This window comes from Anopheles coustani, chromosome 3 (genome assembly GCF_943734705.1).
Source record: "Anopheles coustani chromosome 3, idAnoCousDA_361_x.2, whole genome shotgun sequence".
In the NCBI taxonomy this organism is placed as follows: Eukaryota; Metazoa; Arthropoda; class Insecta; order Diptera; family Culicidae; genus Anopheles; species Anopheles coustani.
Window position 1 is genome coordinate 23,508,181 of NC_071288.1, and position 18,644 is coordinate 23,526,824.

General features: G+C 40.4%; 1 protein-coding gene across 1 annotated transcript; it reads left to right on the plus strand.

Moving 5' to 3' along the window:
- Positions 1–2,614: 2,614 nt before the first annotated feature.
- LOC131272851 (uncharacterized) lies at positions 2,615–13,697 on the plus strand. Its single transcript, XM_058274723.1, has 7 exons — positions 2,615–2,813; positions 5,415–5,488; positions 6,621–6,791; positions 6,850–6,856; positions 7,645–7,831; positions 13,337–13,404; positions 13,501–13,697. The coding sequence occupies exons 1-7, from the start codon at positions 2,615–2,617 to the stop codon at positions 13,695–13,697; spliced, it is 903 nt and encodes a 300-aa protein (XP_058130706.1).
- The last annotated feature ends 4,947 nt before the right edge of the window (positions 13,698–18,644 follow it).

The following is an 18,644-nucleotide window of genomic DNA, read 5'->3' on the forward strand; positions in this document are numbered from 1 at the left end:
TTTCTGTGCATACATTTCCTCTAACGACAGCCTCGTGTAAGCTTGCCTGCATGCTTATGCCTGCATTATTTTAAAGAAAAAAAATATAACTACTTGTTTATGATGTTTTCAATACAACCATCAGCGTGCCGCTCGTGCACTTCAAGATAAGCCATATTGCAGACATGACGATGTTTGAGCAAACGGCACAGGCAGCGAAACACCTTCAAAACGCCTGTTTAAAGCATACATCTTTTTGGTGTAAAATTGCTGGGTTCTTTGTCTTGTTTGAATCACAGGTATTCCACAGTGCGTATTTTGCCTGTTTTTATAATTCTTAAGCCATTCCTGTTTGCTAAAACCCCATCACGACGGATCAGCTGATCACGGTATGTACCATAAAGGGTGGAAAGGTATGATCAAAACTGATTGCTAACCTTAAACACTTTATTACCCTACCCCTATATTTTTTTCATACTTTGTACACTTTTTTCAATAAATTATACCAATGCGTTCTTTTGAAGACTAGGTTTTTCATCTTAACGCAACACTTTTGCATCTTTTATCAAGTGAAGAAAGTGTATGGCGTGCCCACTACGGCTCGACGAAACAGGTTTAGGAAATATATTGGAAATTGTGAACAGTTTTAAGGAATCAAAATTGTTAATAAGACAAGGGAAATGCTATAAAAATGTGCAGTTTGGTTTGGACAGTTTATTAAATATGCAAGGAAATGTAAGGAAATAATTTAAAAATCCTGCGTTTCAATGAGTGCAATTAATAATAATTATTCTTATCTAATATGGATTTAAGATTCTGCTTTCATAAGCGCTGCAAACGGTTAAACTTTTTCCGGATGTATGTTAGCAATAAGAATCATTGTGGCAAGATACACGAAAAGCTACCAGCGAATCGTCGCTGTATTTTATGAAAAGATAGCTTGCAGACATGGTAGTATTTGCGCAAATGGCTCAAGCGACGGAAGAATCCACCGACGGCTTCATGAAAATTTGATCATCTTGCTATAAAACGGGAGTGGTTGTGACCTTGTATTATCTGCGTAGAGCAATATTGTGACAGTATGATGCGAATGTTTGTGTTGCTAGTAGTTCTTGTGTCGTTGCTGATTGCTGTAGAATGTAATAAATGTGGATGCAGCATGATTCGTAGAGCGGAAAACTAGGTGAAACGGCCCGTTGGCAGGGCTATGCAATGAAACTTTACGGTGCAAACATTGAAGGAGCGGCGGAAGATTTCGTTAGCAGTGTTGTTGCTCGGTAACCTTTTCGACATATTCTGTACTTATCAGCCAAATGAAGCACAGGGCTTGGATTGGTGTATTGTAGATAGTGGATTGGAGGAAAATACAAAGTTTGGTCTATGCTTTCGCACATAAAAGTCATTCTCCATATTCCATGACGGACTAAAACGACTAAGCTGCACCAGAAAAAGTTTGCATCCGGCAAAGAGTAGCAAAATCTAGTCATTTCTATCGCACGTGACATTTAAATGGTTTTGATAGGTCTTTTAAGGCATTCTAAACAGTTTATCATTATTCAACATTATCTTGCAGCTCAATGTTCTTCCCAGCCAGCTCAACACTTTGTATGCCCAGCCTGCCCTAGAAAGAGGATATACGGTGTTAATGTTGATCCCCATTGGCCCACCTACATAACGAAATGCGTTTTCAAACCAAAGTCCCGAGTGGCAGAGTGTCAAGAGGCTGCTACACCTACGCTTTGTGGTATAAATATACTTTGCAAAAAAGTTGTTAATAAAGTTTGAGTCTTCTAGTTTTGTTTTTGTATTCTTAAAGCCAATTCCGTACTTAGGATGTTAAGTTTAGTAGCAACGCAGGAACTGTTTTGTACGTAAATTCTTAACAGTGTTCTTAAATTTGAGAAGATTGACACGTATCGCGTACTTCGTTGTTATTGCGGCCTATGGTACACGTACATGCTGCATATGATACACGTCAGTGTCAAGGTCTGTTTAATCAGTTGTCTTATTGAACAAACATAGCTGAATTCGGTTCCTATGGAACCAGATTTTCCTATAGAACCTGAGAATTTGCACTAATTTTACGGTTGATGCAGTTCGTCCAAAAACTTGGTTCGGAAACCCTCGCGTTTCAAAGTTATCCAACATGACCAGTAGCTGAAAACTTTTATGATACCGGAAAATAGGACTCATCGTGATCGTGCGACAGACGGACAGTACTTGATGTGCATAGTGTTTACATGATTTGAATTTACCCCCTAGTGGGGCTAGGAGAGCTACTGTCACCGAAAGACTATATCATATTGTTACTGGCAAAGTGTGTCCTCGCTAATACTAATAACAACAATCATTGATGATTGTGCTTAAAATCATCCAAAAATTGCATTTAGTTGTGGTTCAATTTTCTGCATATGTATTCTCCCAAAATGTAAACTGGTAGAAAAATACTCAAAACAACTAACAGTGGAAGGTATGTTTTTCATGATAAACCAAATAGCTGGCACGTCAATGTTTGTGCAAATGGTATGCAAGAAAAAAACTGCAACCATGCCTGATTGAAAAATATATCAGCTTACTATAAAACTGGAGCGTTGCTGTGCTTATCAGGTCCATTCCAGGGTAACACTGTAACATTATGTGGCGCATTTCCGGGTTGATAGTAGTTCTTGTAGCGATGCTGTTTGCTGAAGCTGGAGCAGGTAGCCCGGTGCTTACAACATCATCCAAAACAACGTCGGCAAAGACTACCACGAAACGAATAACAACTACCCGATCGACTAAGGTTCCTCCACCCACAACAGTACCACCTACTCCTCCCTGTGCGGCTGGTCAAGGTATGTAACGAGTGTGCAGTATCGAGCATAGATTAACGTCCTTGTTTCTTATTTTCGCTACTCGCAGTATGTCCACCAAATTCGACGTTTAATTGTTGTGGGACCTGCCCAGAGACAACCTGTGATCGACCTGTGAACATTTTTATGTGTACTCAAGTCTGTATACCGCGATGTGAGTGCAACCAAGGATTCATCCGCCAGTCTACCGGGGGATCTTGTGTTCCGACAAGCAGCTGCCCTAAAACCACCGTTGCGCTGGCATAATATTAATGAAATAAAAGAATATTTAATAACATCATGTTGATTTCCAACCTTTGTTCCTGAAAAAAACCATTTCATTGAGATCCTGGTGCGACACAATGTTGTATGGAATGACCCTAAAAAAATTATTTAAAAAAAAACTATCTGTGGAAACCATTAAGTTGCTGTTCACAATTTACTTGAACATCGAGATACCCGTACATGCGTAAGAAGTGATATAACCATCGACGCTGCATGCAACGACAGCGGTGTTGACCACTTTCATTGCTGTTTGCGACGCATCGTCGAAGCTTTTACGTTTTCTTTGCTTTGCTGCAATTTTTGTTCGCCTCTCTCCTTTTGCATCCCTTTTGAACAAGTAGCATTTTCATGAACGGATTCAAGTTGACCCGCTTGGCGAATGCAATTAGCATGTTGAGATGATTTTATTTTCAATGAAACCCCAAGTGCAGGCCTGGTACAATCTGAAACGGATTACCTTTGCCGTTGGTCAGGTATGCTTATCTTGAGCGTGTTTTGGATTTGGGTCTTGTTTTGGCTGCTCGCTTGGTGACCCACAAACCGAAGCTCTTCGAGGCGTTCCATGATTGGGTCACCTTTGTTTCGGTTGGTTGTTGCATCTGTGGAGTTTAGGTCATTTTCGTGCATCCCAAAAACACCATACGATAATTCATTGTTCTTGATACATTTTTCATGAAATTTTGTGCGATGTGCATGATGTGTTTGTTAATTTGATAATTTGTTTTACGTTTTACTATAGATAAAAGCTGCGTGTAGTACAATCTTTGGAAAATATAGTTGATTTCACAGTGGTACCAAAAGTACATTTTGAAACAGTTTCCAGCATGTCAGAAATGAAGCTTAATGCTTTGCGTTGCATGTTTAAACAATTGTTACGCAGTGCCAAACAGCATCCAATGTTTACGTGCCGGCCAGCTATCCGCTACACCTATACACACAGATCCTTTGGGAGAACAGAAGTAACGTTGCGACGTCAGGCATGACTCATTGGAAGCTCTACATGGTGTTATCCTTTGCCATAGTGTGCTTGTATTGTATGGCCGACTGCTTGTTGTAAATCTACTAGCATTCAATCGAACTCCAATTGAAACCCGACAATTTGTAACTGAAGGCATACGCAGGCAAAACTATGTTCAATGCATACCCAACAAAATTGTGTACTTTTAGAGAATTGTTCCAAGCCAATATATTGATAGGTTTAAATCTGCTAAGCAAAAGTGGTAAAAGAAACCCGTTAACACAGAAGTAATTTTTCCAATGCTAGGGACAGAATTGCCATTAGTATGCCAAGCCGTAGTGTACAAAATTGATAATCCATAATTAGTTTTGATCATCGAATGTTTTAAATACAGAATAAATAGCAATAAGGTCATGAAACTTCGTTCCATTACTATGAGCGAATATTTATGTAAACTATTATTCGTGAACCTAATCATGAGATATTGAAATGAGATACACAATTTACACTATATATAGCACTACCAAATGTTTTTAAAACCAAGCTTCAAGCTTAAAAACTGATCTTCGTTCACTTGATCGAAATAACACTGATGATCAACAACCGCTACGATACTGCACCATGTTTGCTTTTGTGTAGAGTTGTGTAAATCTGATTCAGATTCATGAATCTGAATGAATCTCTGTCTTATAAGACAAAGACATACCAAGTGGTGAAAAGTCACCAGCCAAAAATGGGTAGAGGGACCCCCTGTTTTGTTTTTTTTTTGGTCGCATTGTCCACGCCTATGAAACAATCGGGGAGATTCATGACAGATCCATGAAAGATTCAAGAAGATTCATTATGGTTTCGAAAGATTCATTAAGCTTTGAAGATTCGAATCCGCGAAGATTCATGAATCCATCTGAATGAGTCTTAGATGAAAGATTCATTCGAATGAATCTCGCCAAAAGATTCATTAAGCACAACACTACTTTTGTGTCGTTTAATTATTCAGTTGCAAAACCAGACGCTCTGCAATTGTTGTTTCCTGGCAGGAGTATATCAGTGGCGGTATAAAATGAGGCGTTGAATGGCAGCAATCAAAGTTGAGTGAAAATGAAGCGATTTTTCCTTGTTCTAGCGTTGCTGGCCGTTGCCTTGATCGAAATTAAGGGACAAGCCGAGGAGAAACCAGGATGTTTCCAAAGTACTACGCTGTATCTTTTTGCAATGGTATACAAACTAAACGTTTTTCATTTCAGAATTTTGCCCTAAAAACGAAGTTTGGGATTGTTGCCCTACATGCCCACAAAAATACTGCCCTGGATTACAAATACGTTGCCTGGACATAGTTTTCGGTTTTCCTGTTTGCCGTCCAGCATGTGTTTGTAAAACCGGTTACCTCCGTCAATACGTTGGAGGTCCATGTGTTCTGCCAAGAAATTGCATACGTGTATTCACCATTGGGCCACCAATTGAGTTTATTCCATTGTAAAATTACGATGCAAATAAACAAAATGGTTTGAGGGAAAGATTCTCATGAAAATGAAAATAATACACAAAAAAACAAAACAGCTTGAGTGAAACATGTGATTGAAAATAGATACAGCGCCGAAAATAGAAAATAGATACAAGGCTTTTCTTAAAATCCTAAGCTGTATCTAAACCATAAATTTCAAAATTTTCGTTTCGACCAGTTCCGAGAAGTGTGTGCCCGTGAAACGAGTGTGACCAAAGTACTAGAAAGTAGCAGTAGATATGTGGAAGATAAATTGAACGCTCTTTTACATTGTGTTGCAGAGAAATGTCCTAAGAACGAACAGTGGCATAGTTGCTCTACGCAGTTGTCGGTGGGTATTTGTCAAATCCTTCGGAAAGCCAGTTTGCAATGCGGGATATATCCGGAATTACGTTGAGAGAAAGATCCATCTTACGCTCGGGCCCGTTAAAATTTAAATACGGATAGAAAAATCTATAAATCCTCCTTCATTATCCTGCGTAGAGCTAAAGTTTGATGGTGGGCTAAATAAATCAAATGCGTTAAAGAACCTGATTAAATTCACAAAAACAACCGCATTTCTTCCGAGTGTTGATTGACGGTTAAAAAAAAATCTGCACCAAAACACATTTTTCTACCTGTTATATCAACACCACAGTTTTTCGCTGCATCATCAATACATTGTGTCTGCCATGTTTAAAAATTGATCGTCGTTCACTTGATCGCAACAGCACTGATGAAACGATCAACACCCTCTACGATATTGCTTTTGTGCCGTTTAGTTATTCAGTTGTCAAACCAGACGCAATGCAAATGTTGTTTCCTGGCAGGAGTATATCAGTGGCGGTATAAAATGAGGCGACGAGTGGCAGCAATCAAAGTTGAGTGAAAATGAAGCGATTTTTCCTTGTTTTAGCGTTGCTAACCGTTGCCTTGATCGAAATTGAGGGACAAGCCGAGGAGAAACCACGATGTTTGAAAAGTACTGTACTCTATCCTTTCGCAATGGTATATAAACTAAACGTTTTTCATTGCAGAATCTTGTCCTAAAAACGAAGTTTGGGATTGTTGCCCTACATGTCCACAGAAATATTGTATGCAGGTGTTCATTAAATGTTTCGGAAAGCCAGTTTGCACTCCGGGATGCGTTTGTAAAGCGGGATACATCCGGAATTACGTTGGAGGAAAGTGTATTAGAGAGGACAGATGCTTTGTTGACTGGGCTACCAGACCGCCAAACGATCTTACGCTCGGGCCCGTTGGAGTTTAGATACGGATAGAAAAATCTATAAATCTTCCTTCGATATCCTGCGCAGAACTACGGTGAGGTTAAATAAATCAAATGCATAAGAGAACCTGAATAAGTTCACCTACCAAATTGGCCTTGTTTATTACAAAACCAATTAAACGTCTACGTCCAGTTAAAACACTACGTAATACAGTTTTTCAGCTCTATACGCAATGGAACTGTTTATGGAATTCAAATACTGAAGTAATAAAACATCGGAATGGTACGAAAGTTTATTTGTTACGCTTAATTTCCAGTTTTTTATGCTTTCAATTATCTTATCTATTATTTAAGTTTTACAGAGGTCACAACAAGATAAACAAAGATATTTGATTCGTAGTACTACTTTCACAAGTCCTTACATTGAATGTACTTTACTTCGAAAAATATGCCATACACCATCCGTTGCTGTACAGTCTGGATCAGTTGGATACATCGCACATGCAGTATTATTTACGCATACACTGTTTCATCACTTGATAAAACATTCTCTGGGAAAAACAACCGCATGTCATTCGAGTGTTTATTGACGGTAAAAAAAGAATCTATCACTTAAGCACATATTTTTCATTGTTTCATCAACGCCACAGTTTTTCGCTGACCCACCAATACACTGATTCTACCAGCCAAGCAACTTTAATGGTATAAATATCGGCTTGATCACCAGTATCCAGAAACCAGCTATGATGAAAAGTTTGTTGATAATTTCTGTGCTACTGGCAGTTTGCCTCATCGAGTGCAATTCAACTTGCGTCCAAAGTAATACCACATATGTTTAGGCGATGATTCGAGATTGCTAATATCTTTCAACAAATTCACGCAGGACAATGCGCCTTCAACGAGGAATTTACATGTTGTGCGCCCTGCCCGGAAACATATTGCGATGGAACTAGTGTGAGTTGTCCGACAAAACCCGTTTGCACTCCGAAATGCGTCTGCCGCCGAGGGTATCTCCGTTCCAAGAATGGCGGCTGTATACCATCAGAAACTTGCCGCAAAATGCAGAGATAGTGAATTCAACTACTGTCCAACCAACAATTTTAAATCTTCAATAAATACATACAAACCATTCAATGGCAGAGCACTTGTCAAAGATCATTTTCCTTTCGTTACCAACTTATAAACTTATTATTGTTAACTATTATGCTTTGCTCCACTATACAGAATTAGTTGATCTACTCTATGCATGTTAATTCGTTTATGATACTCGAGGTGATAGGCTATAAACACGTCATGCAAATAGCTGCAAACCATCAAGCCTATAAATTCCCGCTATAGACAAAAAAGGTATTATAAGAACAAGAACTTTTTACAGCTTATACACTTCAAGAATTACTTCCTGTACAGTGAGTGTCAACGAGACACACTACATTTGCAGCCCTACTATTTTGTCAGTTGTTGAAACAAGCTCTGGCAAAAACAACTCCGTTTACTCTGAATCTGCCACCTAAGCACATATTTTGCATCATTTCATCTTTAGTCTTTAGATCTTATTTTTGAACTCATGTCTCGCCGCATGAATGCCTGTCAGCAGAGCTTCTTTGATGGTATAAAACATGGCTATTCTCAATTGGGAGCACTAGAATCCAAAAATCAGCCGTCATGAAAGGTTTACTGATTATTTCTGTGCTCCTGGCAGTTTGCTTGATCGAGGCCGAAGGACAAGGGGACGTTTCACGTTGCCGTATAAGTAATACATCGGAATTGAAGGTAATAGTTCCAACAAGGTTTTTAATCTTCCAACACTATCTTGCAGAACGATGCCCGAGGTACGAGGAATGGCAATGTTGCCCGACATGCCCTCAAAAGTACTGTAGACCCACTGATATCAGATGTCCCGATAAACCCATTTGCACTCCGCAATGCGTATGCATCCGAGGCTTCATCCGTGACTCGTATGGAGGCATATGTATTCCTGAGCGAAAATGCATGACTGCTGAGCCGGTAGATACTGCTTGAACGCATCCCGCGATTAACGACAATTGCAAACTTCCAATGATTGAAAAGACAATAAATTGAGAACCACTTTACAAACCTTATATTTCTCCCAAACAACTCAAATGCCTAGTGAATTTTCGGTAAAAAAGTTTGTTTGTTTACAACTGTGAATGAAGGAAATATGATGTAAATATCCATGTCATGCGACTCAGCTCATGCAGCTTTTCCAATGTATACAAGAGGCTTCATATTTTTATACTATTTAAGGTAGATACATGGCGTAAACTGAAGTGTTCTGATTTATATTCAACACTAGACATTAAATACAAAACTTTCAGGTTTTTCTGTTCGACCAGTACCGAGATCTACATTAACCTTCTCTTGAATGGTTTTAACGTTTTTTTTTACCACTTTTTTTAACACGCTATTTTTGAAGAATGTTCATACGTGGACGGTTACTTTCTAATATATTTTTTGTTTGTTTGTTTGTTTATTACTAAAACTTTTGTTCGCGCTTTCGGGCAAGATTCCAAAGCAATGTATTCTGGTGGTAGGTAGATAAACAACTATCATTGGTAATGAGGAATTGGATTGGAAAGCTAGAAATGTGTAAAATAAGACAAAATTGTTCCTATTTTCTTGTTGTTTTCAAGAACACTGGCATATCATACATGTCGGTGCTAAATCCACATGATCTGTTTGATCAATTGCTATATTGCACGAAAATATTTGCTTCCGTTCCTTCCGGATTTTCCTTCCTTTTCCAAGCAATTCAGCTGATTTCTGTCCTTCCATCGATAAGAGATACTTTTCTGATACTGCGCAGCCTGCCTCATCGAGATCGAAGAACAAACGGATACTACATGATGTCCCCAATGTATTTAATCAGAGTTGTACTTTCATACGATCGAAAGGAAAGTTTTTAAACGATCGTTAATAAGACTATGGTTCGAATTCACAGTATGTGATTTCTTTTACAGAAAAATGCATAAATTCAACTGAAATATGGAGTAGCTGCGAAATGTATACACTTCAAGAATTACTTCCTGTACAGTGAGTGTCAGTGAGACGCACTACATTTGCAGCCGCTCTGTTTCGTCAGTTGTTGAAACAAGCTCTGGCAAAAACAACTCCGTTTACTCTGAATCTGCCACCTAAGCACATATTTTGCATCATTTCATCTCTAGTCTCTAGATCTTATTTTTGAACCCATGTCTCGCCGCATGAACGCCTGTCAGCAGAGCTTCTCTGATGGTATAAAACTTGGCTATTCTGATTTGCGAGCACTAGAATCCAAAAATCAGCCGTCATGAAAGGTTTACTGATTATTTCCGTGCTCCTGGCAGTTTGTTTGATCGAGACCGAAGGACAAGGGGACGTTTCACGTTGCGTTATAAGTAATACATCGGAATTGAAGGTATTAGTGCCAACAAGGTTTTTAATCTTCCAACACTATCTTGCAGAACGATGCCCGAGGTACGAGGAATGGCAGTGTTGCCCGACGTGCCCTCAAAAGTATTGTAGACCCACTGATATCAGATGTCCCGATAAACCCATTTGCACTCCGCAATGCGTATGCATCCGAGGCTACATCCGTGACTCGTATGGAGGCAAATGTATTCCAGAGAAAACATGTACATATGTTTCGCCGCAGTAGACAGTTCAGACGCATCCGGCAACTAACAAAATTTGTAAACTTCCGATGATTGAAAAGACAATAAATTGAGAACCACTTTGCAAACCTTATTTTTCTCGAAACTACTCATATGCTAAGTGAACTTTCGGTAAAAAGGTTTTAGTTAAACTAATAACTTAAACATTTTTTGTTTAAAATTATAAATGAAGGAAATATGAGGTGAATATGCATGTCTTGCGACTCATATCAAAACGTGCACTGCACCTTTCCCTATGTATACAAGAGTCATAATGTTGTACTTCTTCTTCTTCTCCTTATTGGCGTAACGACCTTGTTGGTCATGCCTGCCCGTTAAGGGCTTACGAGACTTGTTTCCCTGTTGTACGTGGATAGTCAGTCCTCTCGTACAGGAGAGGGTCCGGTCTCGGATGGGATTCGAACCCATGCCGTCGAGGCGGTGAGCCCCGGCGCTCATGGGCCGATTTTTCTAACCGGCGCTACCGCTCGGCTGTCGCGGACCCCCAATGTTATACTACTTAAGGTATATAAATTACGTAACCGCAGCCACCTGTAATGCCAGGTTAAGAAAATTTCAGCTCAATTGCTCGATAGTGGGTGTTCTCTAATACCGCTCTAAATTAAGTTCTTCATATAAACGGTGTAAACCGAAGACGAAGTGTTCCAATTTACATTTTACAATAGAATCTAAAAAGCGTTCATTTTCATCCAATTCCAAGAAATTTTCCAAGTTTAATATCTCAAAAATGGTTGAATATATTTTTTAAACAAAAAACAAGCTTTTTCTTAAAAACCAAAGCTATGTATACAGCAAAAAATTCAGATTTTTCTCGCTGGATAAAACGACTTTCTATTTTCACAAGTCATCTCTCTTCCATGCTTCAAGCCGGCTACTGACTTTTTCTACTTACTGTGCTTAGATTGATAGGATTAAAAATAGGAAATAATGTAACTATTACTATGGCAATTTATATATCATTTCGGAAAAAAACCTAATCAAGTTCAATAGAAACCTGATCTACAATTAACAAGCGAGTTTTTAACGATTGCGTTCTTGAGAACATTGTGCAAAAACCTTAAAAAATGGGTTAGGTTCACTTGCTCGAAAAGCACTGACGAAACGATCATCAACCTCTACGATACTGAACCATGTTTGCTTTTGTGCCGCTTGAGTGATTCAACTGCGAAACCAGATGCAATGCAAATGTTATTACCCGATTGGAGGCTATCTTAAGCAGCGTAAAACGAGACGACGGGTGGTAGCAATCAGAGTTGCGAGAAAATGAAGCGATTTTTCTTTCTTTTGGCACTGCTGACGTTTGACTTCGTCCAAATTACAGTACAAGCCGAGAAGATGCCAGAATGTTTGAGAAGTACTATACTGTAACCCCCAGGTATATACTTTATAATATCACCTTGCCTGAACCTGACTCCTTGCAACCCAGGATGTACTTGCAAAACCGAATACGTCCGTCGATTCCCTCTAGCCTTTAGCCAATGTATTCCCAAAGAAGATTGTAAGCACGCAATCACCTCGAGGAACAAGCTCACAATAAAACAACACGAGAACTATTTATTGAGTTGTTCAGTTAATGTTAAATTAAACAACTATGACACACATCAAAGTGATCATAATTGATTTGTATATTCTTTTAGCTCTTTTAGAAAACAAAACAAAAATGGTGCTGAAATAAATCTTAAGCACTCTGTATTATTTAGCTACATTATATTCATCACATCCCAGAGCAATGGAGCAGGTAAAAGTTTAGGTGACTGACGTACGTAAGTATTTTTTACTAAGACTAGTACGTAAGTATTTTTTTATTCTTTTTATAATAAACATTTTTACATACACAGTTCCATCTTTTTCGTCCCGTTTCATATGACAGAATTCGAACAGCTTTTATTTAAACACTTCGGGCAGCATTTTGCACAAACATTTTCAAGCTGTCTTTCTACCGTTTGCTCATGTGCTATTGAACCTCGAGGGAGGGAAAGCAAAGCGAAAACAATTTAACATAACATCAAGAGCACTGGCAAGGTCGAGTTTCGCGTGTGATTGTACCATGGACTATCGAAGAATGATTCTTGGAGCCATCGTCGTAATTTTGTTCCTCGACCCCGCCGCTGGACAAAGCAACCTATTAGACAACTATCAATGTTCGTCCGGTAAGTTGTCGCGCATCGAGACGTTGTAAACACCGGCGCGGCCCTACGTTTGCTTAGGAGGATGCATATAGTTACTGATTTGCATTTTCACCTATCTCGCCCCCGGCAGCGTCCTGTGGGGAAAATGAGACCTATCGCAGCTGTGGGGTCTGCTATCAGCAGTTCTGCAACCAGGATTTCTACGTTAGCTGTCCGTACCGGTGCTACTGTGGATGCTACTGCCGCACCGGGTACGTCCGGGACGAGCCAATCAATGGCAGATGCATCCTGCAAGCGGGCTGCCCTTCGTTGTCCTCGACCAACTGGGTCCAGCTTGTTGATTTCAGCAAAATGTAGATACGAATCTAATAGATCGTGAGGGCTCTTGAATAAAGATCAACTCAACTGAATGCTCCATGACGCCCATCATTTGTATTTTGTGGACATTTTGAAATAAACTTTATGGTGAACTTAGCCGTACAATCATTTTGGTTCATTTGTCGTTAGAATAATATGCAATGAATTATTTTGGTCTTAGCGAATACTTATTTATAAAACAGGTTAAACCGATCCAGCATAGCGACAAACACGTTTGTTCGTTCATTTGCTCAGCTGCTGCATATAACGATATGCCCTCGTTTGCCAAGTACAGGATCGTGCGATCAAAATAAGTCTAAAACACGTCACTCTGCCTGTGAGTGTTCGACGAAGTTGTGTTTCTTGGTAAGATGAACGTTCCGCTCGTTTTACTGCTCGTCATTTGCTGTGGTTTCAGTGAAGTTTTCTCCCAAACGGAGGACAGTACGTTGGTCCCTCTGCAGCCCGGTGAAAAATGCCCTATCAGTAAGTGTTCTCGCCGTACCGACCGTATCCAACGAATGCTGGATAGGTGAGCCCAAATTGAAGTGTAATTTCGTGCTTCTCGCTTCCCTCCAACAGAATCCTGCCCTGGACGGAACGAAGTGCTGAAGTCTTGCGGGCTTTGCTACCAAAATACATGTCTTAATGATAGTGTGCAAATCTGCAAAAATATATGCTACTGCGGATGCCACTGCAAGTTGGGATACGTGCGGGTGACGCCAACCGGCCGCTGCGTCCTTCCCAAACAGTGCCCGTCGATCAGCATGGATGAATAGGACGATGGTAGTCTTCTGCTGAAAGAGTGCACCTGCAAGAATAAACACTTTCATCGAAATGCAGTAGATGCATCGCACAAGTGGTGAAAACGAAAATCTCAAAATAAATGATCCCGCTGCATTGCATTGGAAGTGAATTTGCTCTACATATATTCGCTATAATCGTTTTTCTAAGGTATGGCATTTCATATGGGAAATGTCTCGGCGCTAAAATATGCCATGAATAAAACATCGGCCGATGCAAATCATTTCTTTCTTAGCACCGCGTTCAATTTTCCCTTCAGGGAACACGGTGGCGAATGCATGATCCAACCAAACTGAGCCGCTGTGGGACGCGTCAACCAGGGACGATGAAAATATCACTGAATCATGCGAACCATAAGTCGATTGAGCTGAAGCGGTTGCTAAGAGACCACAGGGAGCTTGGGGGAGAAAAGGTAAAAATTGAAAAACGTGCCGTGAAAATTGTACCTTCTTCCATGGGTGGCCCAGTTTGTTGGTTTAGGCATACAGTTTGCTCTCTGCTTGGAACATCGTATAGCAGACGCATTTGATACATGCACCTGCTAAACTTGCCTCGATGCGTACGCACTTGATTGATACACCTGGGAATTCTGCTTGCTTTGCAAAATAAGCCTGACGTTATCACAAACCTGATTGTGGATTCAGCGGGCAGGACCAAGATTTGTCGAGGGAAATTTAAACTGTTTTAACAGGAAAGAATAGCATATTTTCTAACCAAAGAGATTTTTTTTCTATCGAATATGAGTAGCACTAGTTAGTTGAAGGCGAGGGCTCGTCGAAAAGCTTATATTACGTTTATATTTAAGGTTTTTTTTTGTTTTATGCAAACCTGTCAAAACCAAACCAAAGTTTTGTTTACGATAAATACTGCTTCGCTAGCTCATGAGGATTTTTAGAAAAAATAATCACCCGAAAAACAACAGCAAGGACACTACATTATTACGTAGTCAATGTATGCACTTTATTTTTCACGTTGAACTGAAGGTACGGGACGTAGCACAAGTTTAAATTTTCCACCCAAAAACAAGATTACGTTTGAAATTTCTTTTTTCAGCATCCATCGTAAGCGAATCGCTAGCACACGTCGCACGATGTTGCCTTCAGTGGATCAGTGAGCGAAATGAAAAATCGCTCTCGAGTGGGTATGTTTGGAGTTGATAAAAGTGTGACGCCCTTCAAGGCACGTTTCTTGGCGATTAAACGTAAGAAAAGAACTGCGAGCGGCTGGACGGCCGGGTGGACATGGACAAATAGCTTGGCGAATAGTGAAATGTGCCCCACTGGCAACAAGCAGAGCGTGCACTTTACGAAGCAGGAGATGCAAAGGAGATTGCGCCAGTTGGGAGGGAAGGAGAAGCGGAGAGTGAGAGGGAGGGCCCAGTGGAGCGTGGCTGGAAGTGTAAAATTATGGTGGGAAAAACTACCCATGGTCGGACGGTCTGAGAACGATATCTGCTTGAAGAAACCATGGAAAGCAAGGACGTCTGGTACAAACTGACAAGAATAAAGTACCGAAATTCAAAACTGCTCGAAAGCAACGGTTTTATTGCATCATCCAGAAGGAAATATAGGACACCCTGCAGAACATTCACTTTTGCTCTTTGCAGTAAATGAAATTCTCTGCTTTTGTGCCAAGAGAAATCAGTAAAAAGACACGTTTAAAAACTTGAAGCAACTTGAAATGAATTTAATGTCAGGTTAGAAAGTCTCTCGTACTAGAGGAAAATATCATACTGAAGCTCACAACATTAGTACTGTTAAGATAAGATGTGAGAAGTCAATGATATTACATAAAACAGGCTCTTTAGACGGCCTTGTCACAAGGTCTTTGTGCAACGGGACGGGTTAATGTACCGCACGTCATCATTCGTTGAGTAACATCAATGCACTGATTTACGAGCGAAGAGTTTCATGTTAAGAAAGGCCAGTGACTGTGGTTATGAGGGGTAAACCGGTCTCGCAGAACGTCCCGCTGACGGGAGCTCGAAGGCTGTAGAACCTCGGGGATAATGTACTAAAATTCAAAAGTTGTTATTCGCCTTGATTCACCTTGCCCTTCGGAAACGTTCGCAATGAGGTAATTATCTGAGTATGTGCGTAGACAAACATAATAAAACTAGTCAAACGCAATGAACAGAGATTAAATGTCAAAATAAGATGCAGTACATAAATCACTGAAAGACTGGATAACCACATAAACAATATTCTGAAAAGGATAAAAAGATTGTTATTATATGGATGCTTTTGTGATTGACTTAAAAAAACACATTTCCAAAAAGGGATTTAGATTAAAGCTAGGCCATGGCCTCACTGAATATGTTTTTAACGCCCCTACACGATGGCTCGATACAATAGAAATGTTGTTTTTGTGTTCAGTACACGCCTAGGGATGATTCACTTTCATGACCTAAAACATGCAGCAACATTACCTTGAGTGGGGTAAGGTAATGGGGCTGTACCTTAGTCGAATGTTGGCCAGAAGCGACAACTTACATATCCTTTCATCAAATCGCAAGGCCGTGTGCGTTGAGGATAAGAAAAAAACGGCATCTTTCATCTTCCATTGCATACGACGGAACAGCATTACCTGACATCAAGCGAACAGCTCCACAGCTTGACAATCTTTCATCTTGAATCTACGTTACAAATGAATGATATGACCTACGGTGCCAGGTGGGACTGGGCTCTTCATGAAGACAGTTTTGCGCAAAAAGAGAAATTCCGCGCATGTCTCGACGTGGGGCGTCGTGCGCGTGCCTTTTCGCGCAGGTTACGCAACACTTTTACCGCACCGGTTCGATGACGGACGGCTGGAGACCCATATTGAGCTGTTGTTTGTGTTTTTTTTTCTCCCCTTTGCACGCCGCGCCCGGAACCTAAGGGAGGCACAGCAACATAAGATGCCGGATCGGGCGCGCGCGAGAAAGGTGTAAGTGAAATCGCACGGAACCGGCATCACGTGGGGTACGGATTTATCCTTGACCCGAATCGTCCGGCCCGGACCGCTTTTCCTCGTTCGGCGGGGTTCGGGCTCCCCATTGCATGCGGTTTTGGTTATTTTATGTTTGTGTGTGTGTGTGTTTTTATTTAATTTTCGTCTTCATTAATTCTCTACAGCTGGTCCAACCTTGACGCCGCCAAAGATCGCGCCACCGACACCGGCTTCGGTGTGTCACCGTCGCGCACCATATCAAAAAGGATCGCTGCTCATATTCCCACGCATTTTTTTGTGCAGTTTTGCGGCGCTCGAAGGTTGCCGTTTAACGCAGCATTTCGGAGTAGCCGGATGCTGCCGGTATTGCTCGCATTGGATGCGTCAGGGCCGGTGCTGTGACACTGAGCGCCAAATCAATAGGCGAAACCGGTATGCTAAGTCTGTTCCAGGATCGGCTCGAGCATGACGCATTTGATCGCAAAAGGCAATTGATTGGTGTTTGCATTAAACTAGCAAAAACCGAGTTAGTAAGGATTATCACTAACAGATGCAATAAACGGGATGATACAACGAAGGTAACAAAATTGCACAACAAATGTTACAGTATCGATAATGTATGATCACTTAGCTAACAAAAAGGAAAGAACTAACGTCCTGTTCGTTTTGAAAGACGTACCATCATCAATAAGATATACAATTAGCCAATTTAACTATTCAAATCGGTAAAATTAATAATCGGTAATAATTAAGGGGAGATATTGTATACTATTTTTTTTTCTACCAAATATGATAAACAAAGTTTAACTTGATTGTACTGGAAAGCTTATTCCGTAAAGTTTCAGAAAAGTATACTCAGTTATTGCTAAACGACTCGTTAATGAAATTCAAAAATACTCTATTCTAGTTTATCGTTTGGCACCGAGGTTGTCCGATGTCCTGATGAGATTTAACGGTGCCTAACTTAGGTTTATCCATTTTTTTTTAAGTTTAAGGATACACTCAACTGTGTTAAGCTTGTAACCGACATTTACCTACAAAACAAAATCTTTTCCATTTTTACGATTCACTACCGGACCAGCTTGTGATGATACATTGTCGATATTTTGCCAAAAGAAGTATACTAGCAACATAACATTGGGATGTAATACTCCAGATTCTACTATGAAGATAACCAAGAAACAGTTACTGAAACATACCCTATTGTTGCTGAAATGCTGAATATGCTAAGCTATGAGTTGTCATCAATTACTCATGATACATAAAGTATGTGTGTTACATATATGTTCTGTTACGTAACTTGACCCCAACTTTTAATATTCTAGTTTTCATCGACAAATCATGGTCGCCTTTCATACACGGTGGAATTTTCGTTATTTACAAAAAAATGAGTTTGCATTCGTATGGCAATTCACATCCTGATGTTTTACGATACTTTAATTGAAAGCTGGCTCATCCTAGTGTCAGTTTGTTTTCGTTTTGATTGGAAGACTTGTAACCAAACCCATCCGCCCACTCGCAGCCACTCGACATGCGGCGGCTCCAAACAAAACATAGCAACCTTTTGCCTTTTTTGCATTTATGTATTTTTCTTATTTCCTGCGCTACCCACTTCGCTCTCCGAAGGGTGCATGATTAAAATATAGAAAGCTTTTCACCAAGTCGTTCCCCCAACCGCCTGGAGTCGCCCTGGGGCGCGCGCGCATGGTGCATTCGTGTCCCATCATCTGGTGGTCGTAACGTTACCCTACCCTTTCGATGGCATTTCAATTTCTAATCAAATCACGCATGCCATCGGCCCGGGTCGGAACGTTCAGCCATTTTTATTATGATTTCGGCAGCGTCGGAATATTCACCGTGGCCACTGCACCGTTGGATCGATGGCCATGTGGCCTCGTTGGAGGGGACAGCGAAAGCAAAAACAATATAAATTTATTTATAAAATTTTCCACTTCCCCGCATCAGCTCCAGAACAAGGGATCGTGTGGGGA

Excerpts from the sequence above, each read along its gene's own strand:
- LOC131272851 (XM_058274723.1), top strand. The coding sequence starts at position 2,615 with ATGTGGCGCATTTCCGGGTTGATAGTAGTTCTTGTAGCGATGCTGTTT. Across the intron at positions 5,489-6,620 it reads TGCCAAGAAATTGCATACGT|AAATATTGTATGCAGGTGTT; the intron begins GTATTCACCATT and ends ACATGTCCACAG. Across the intron at positions 13,405-13,500 it reads CGGTGAAAAATGCCCTATCA|AATCCTGCCCTGGACGGAAC; the intron begins GTAAGTGTTCTC and ends TCCCTCCAACAG.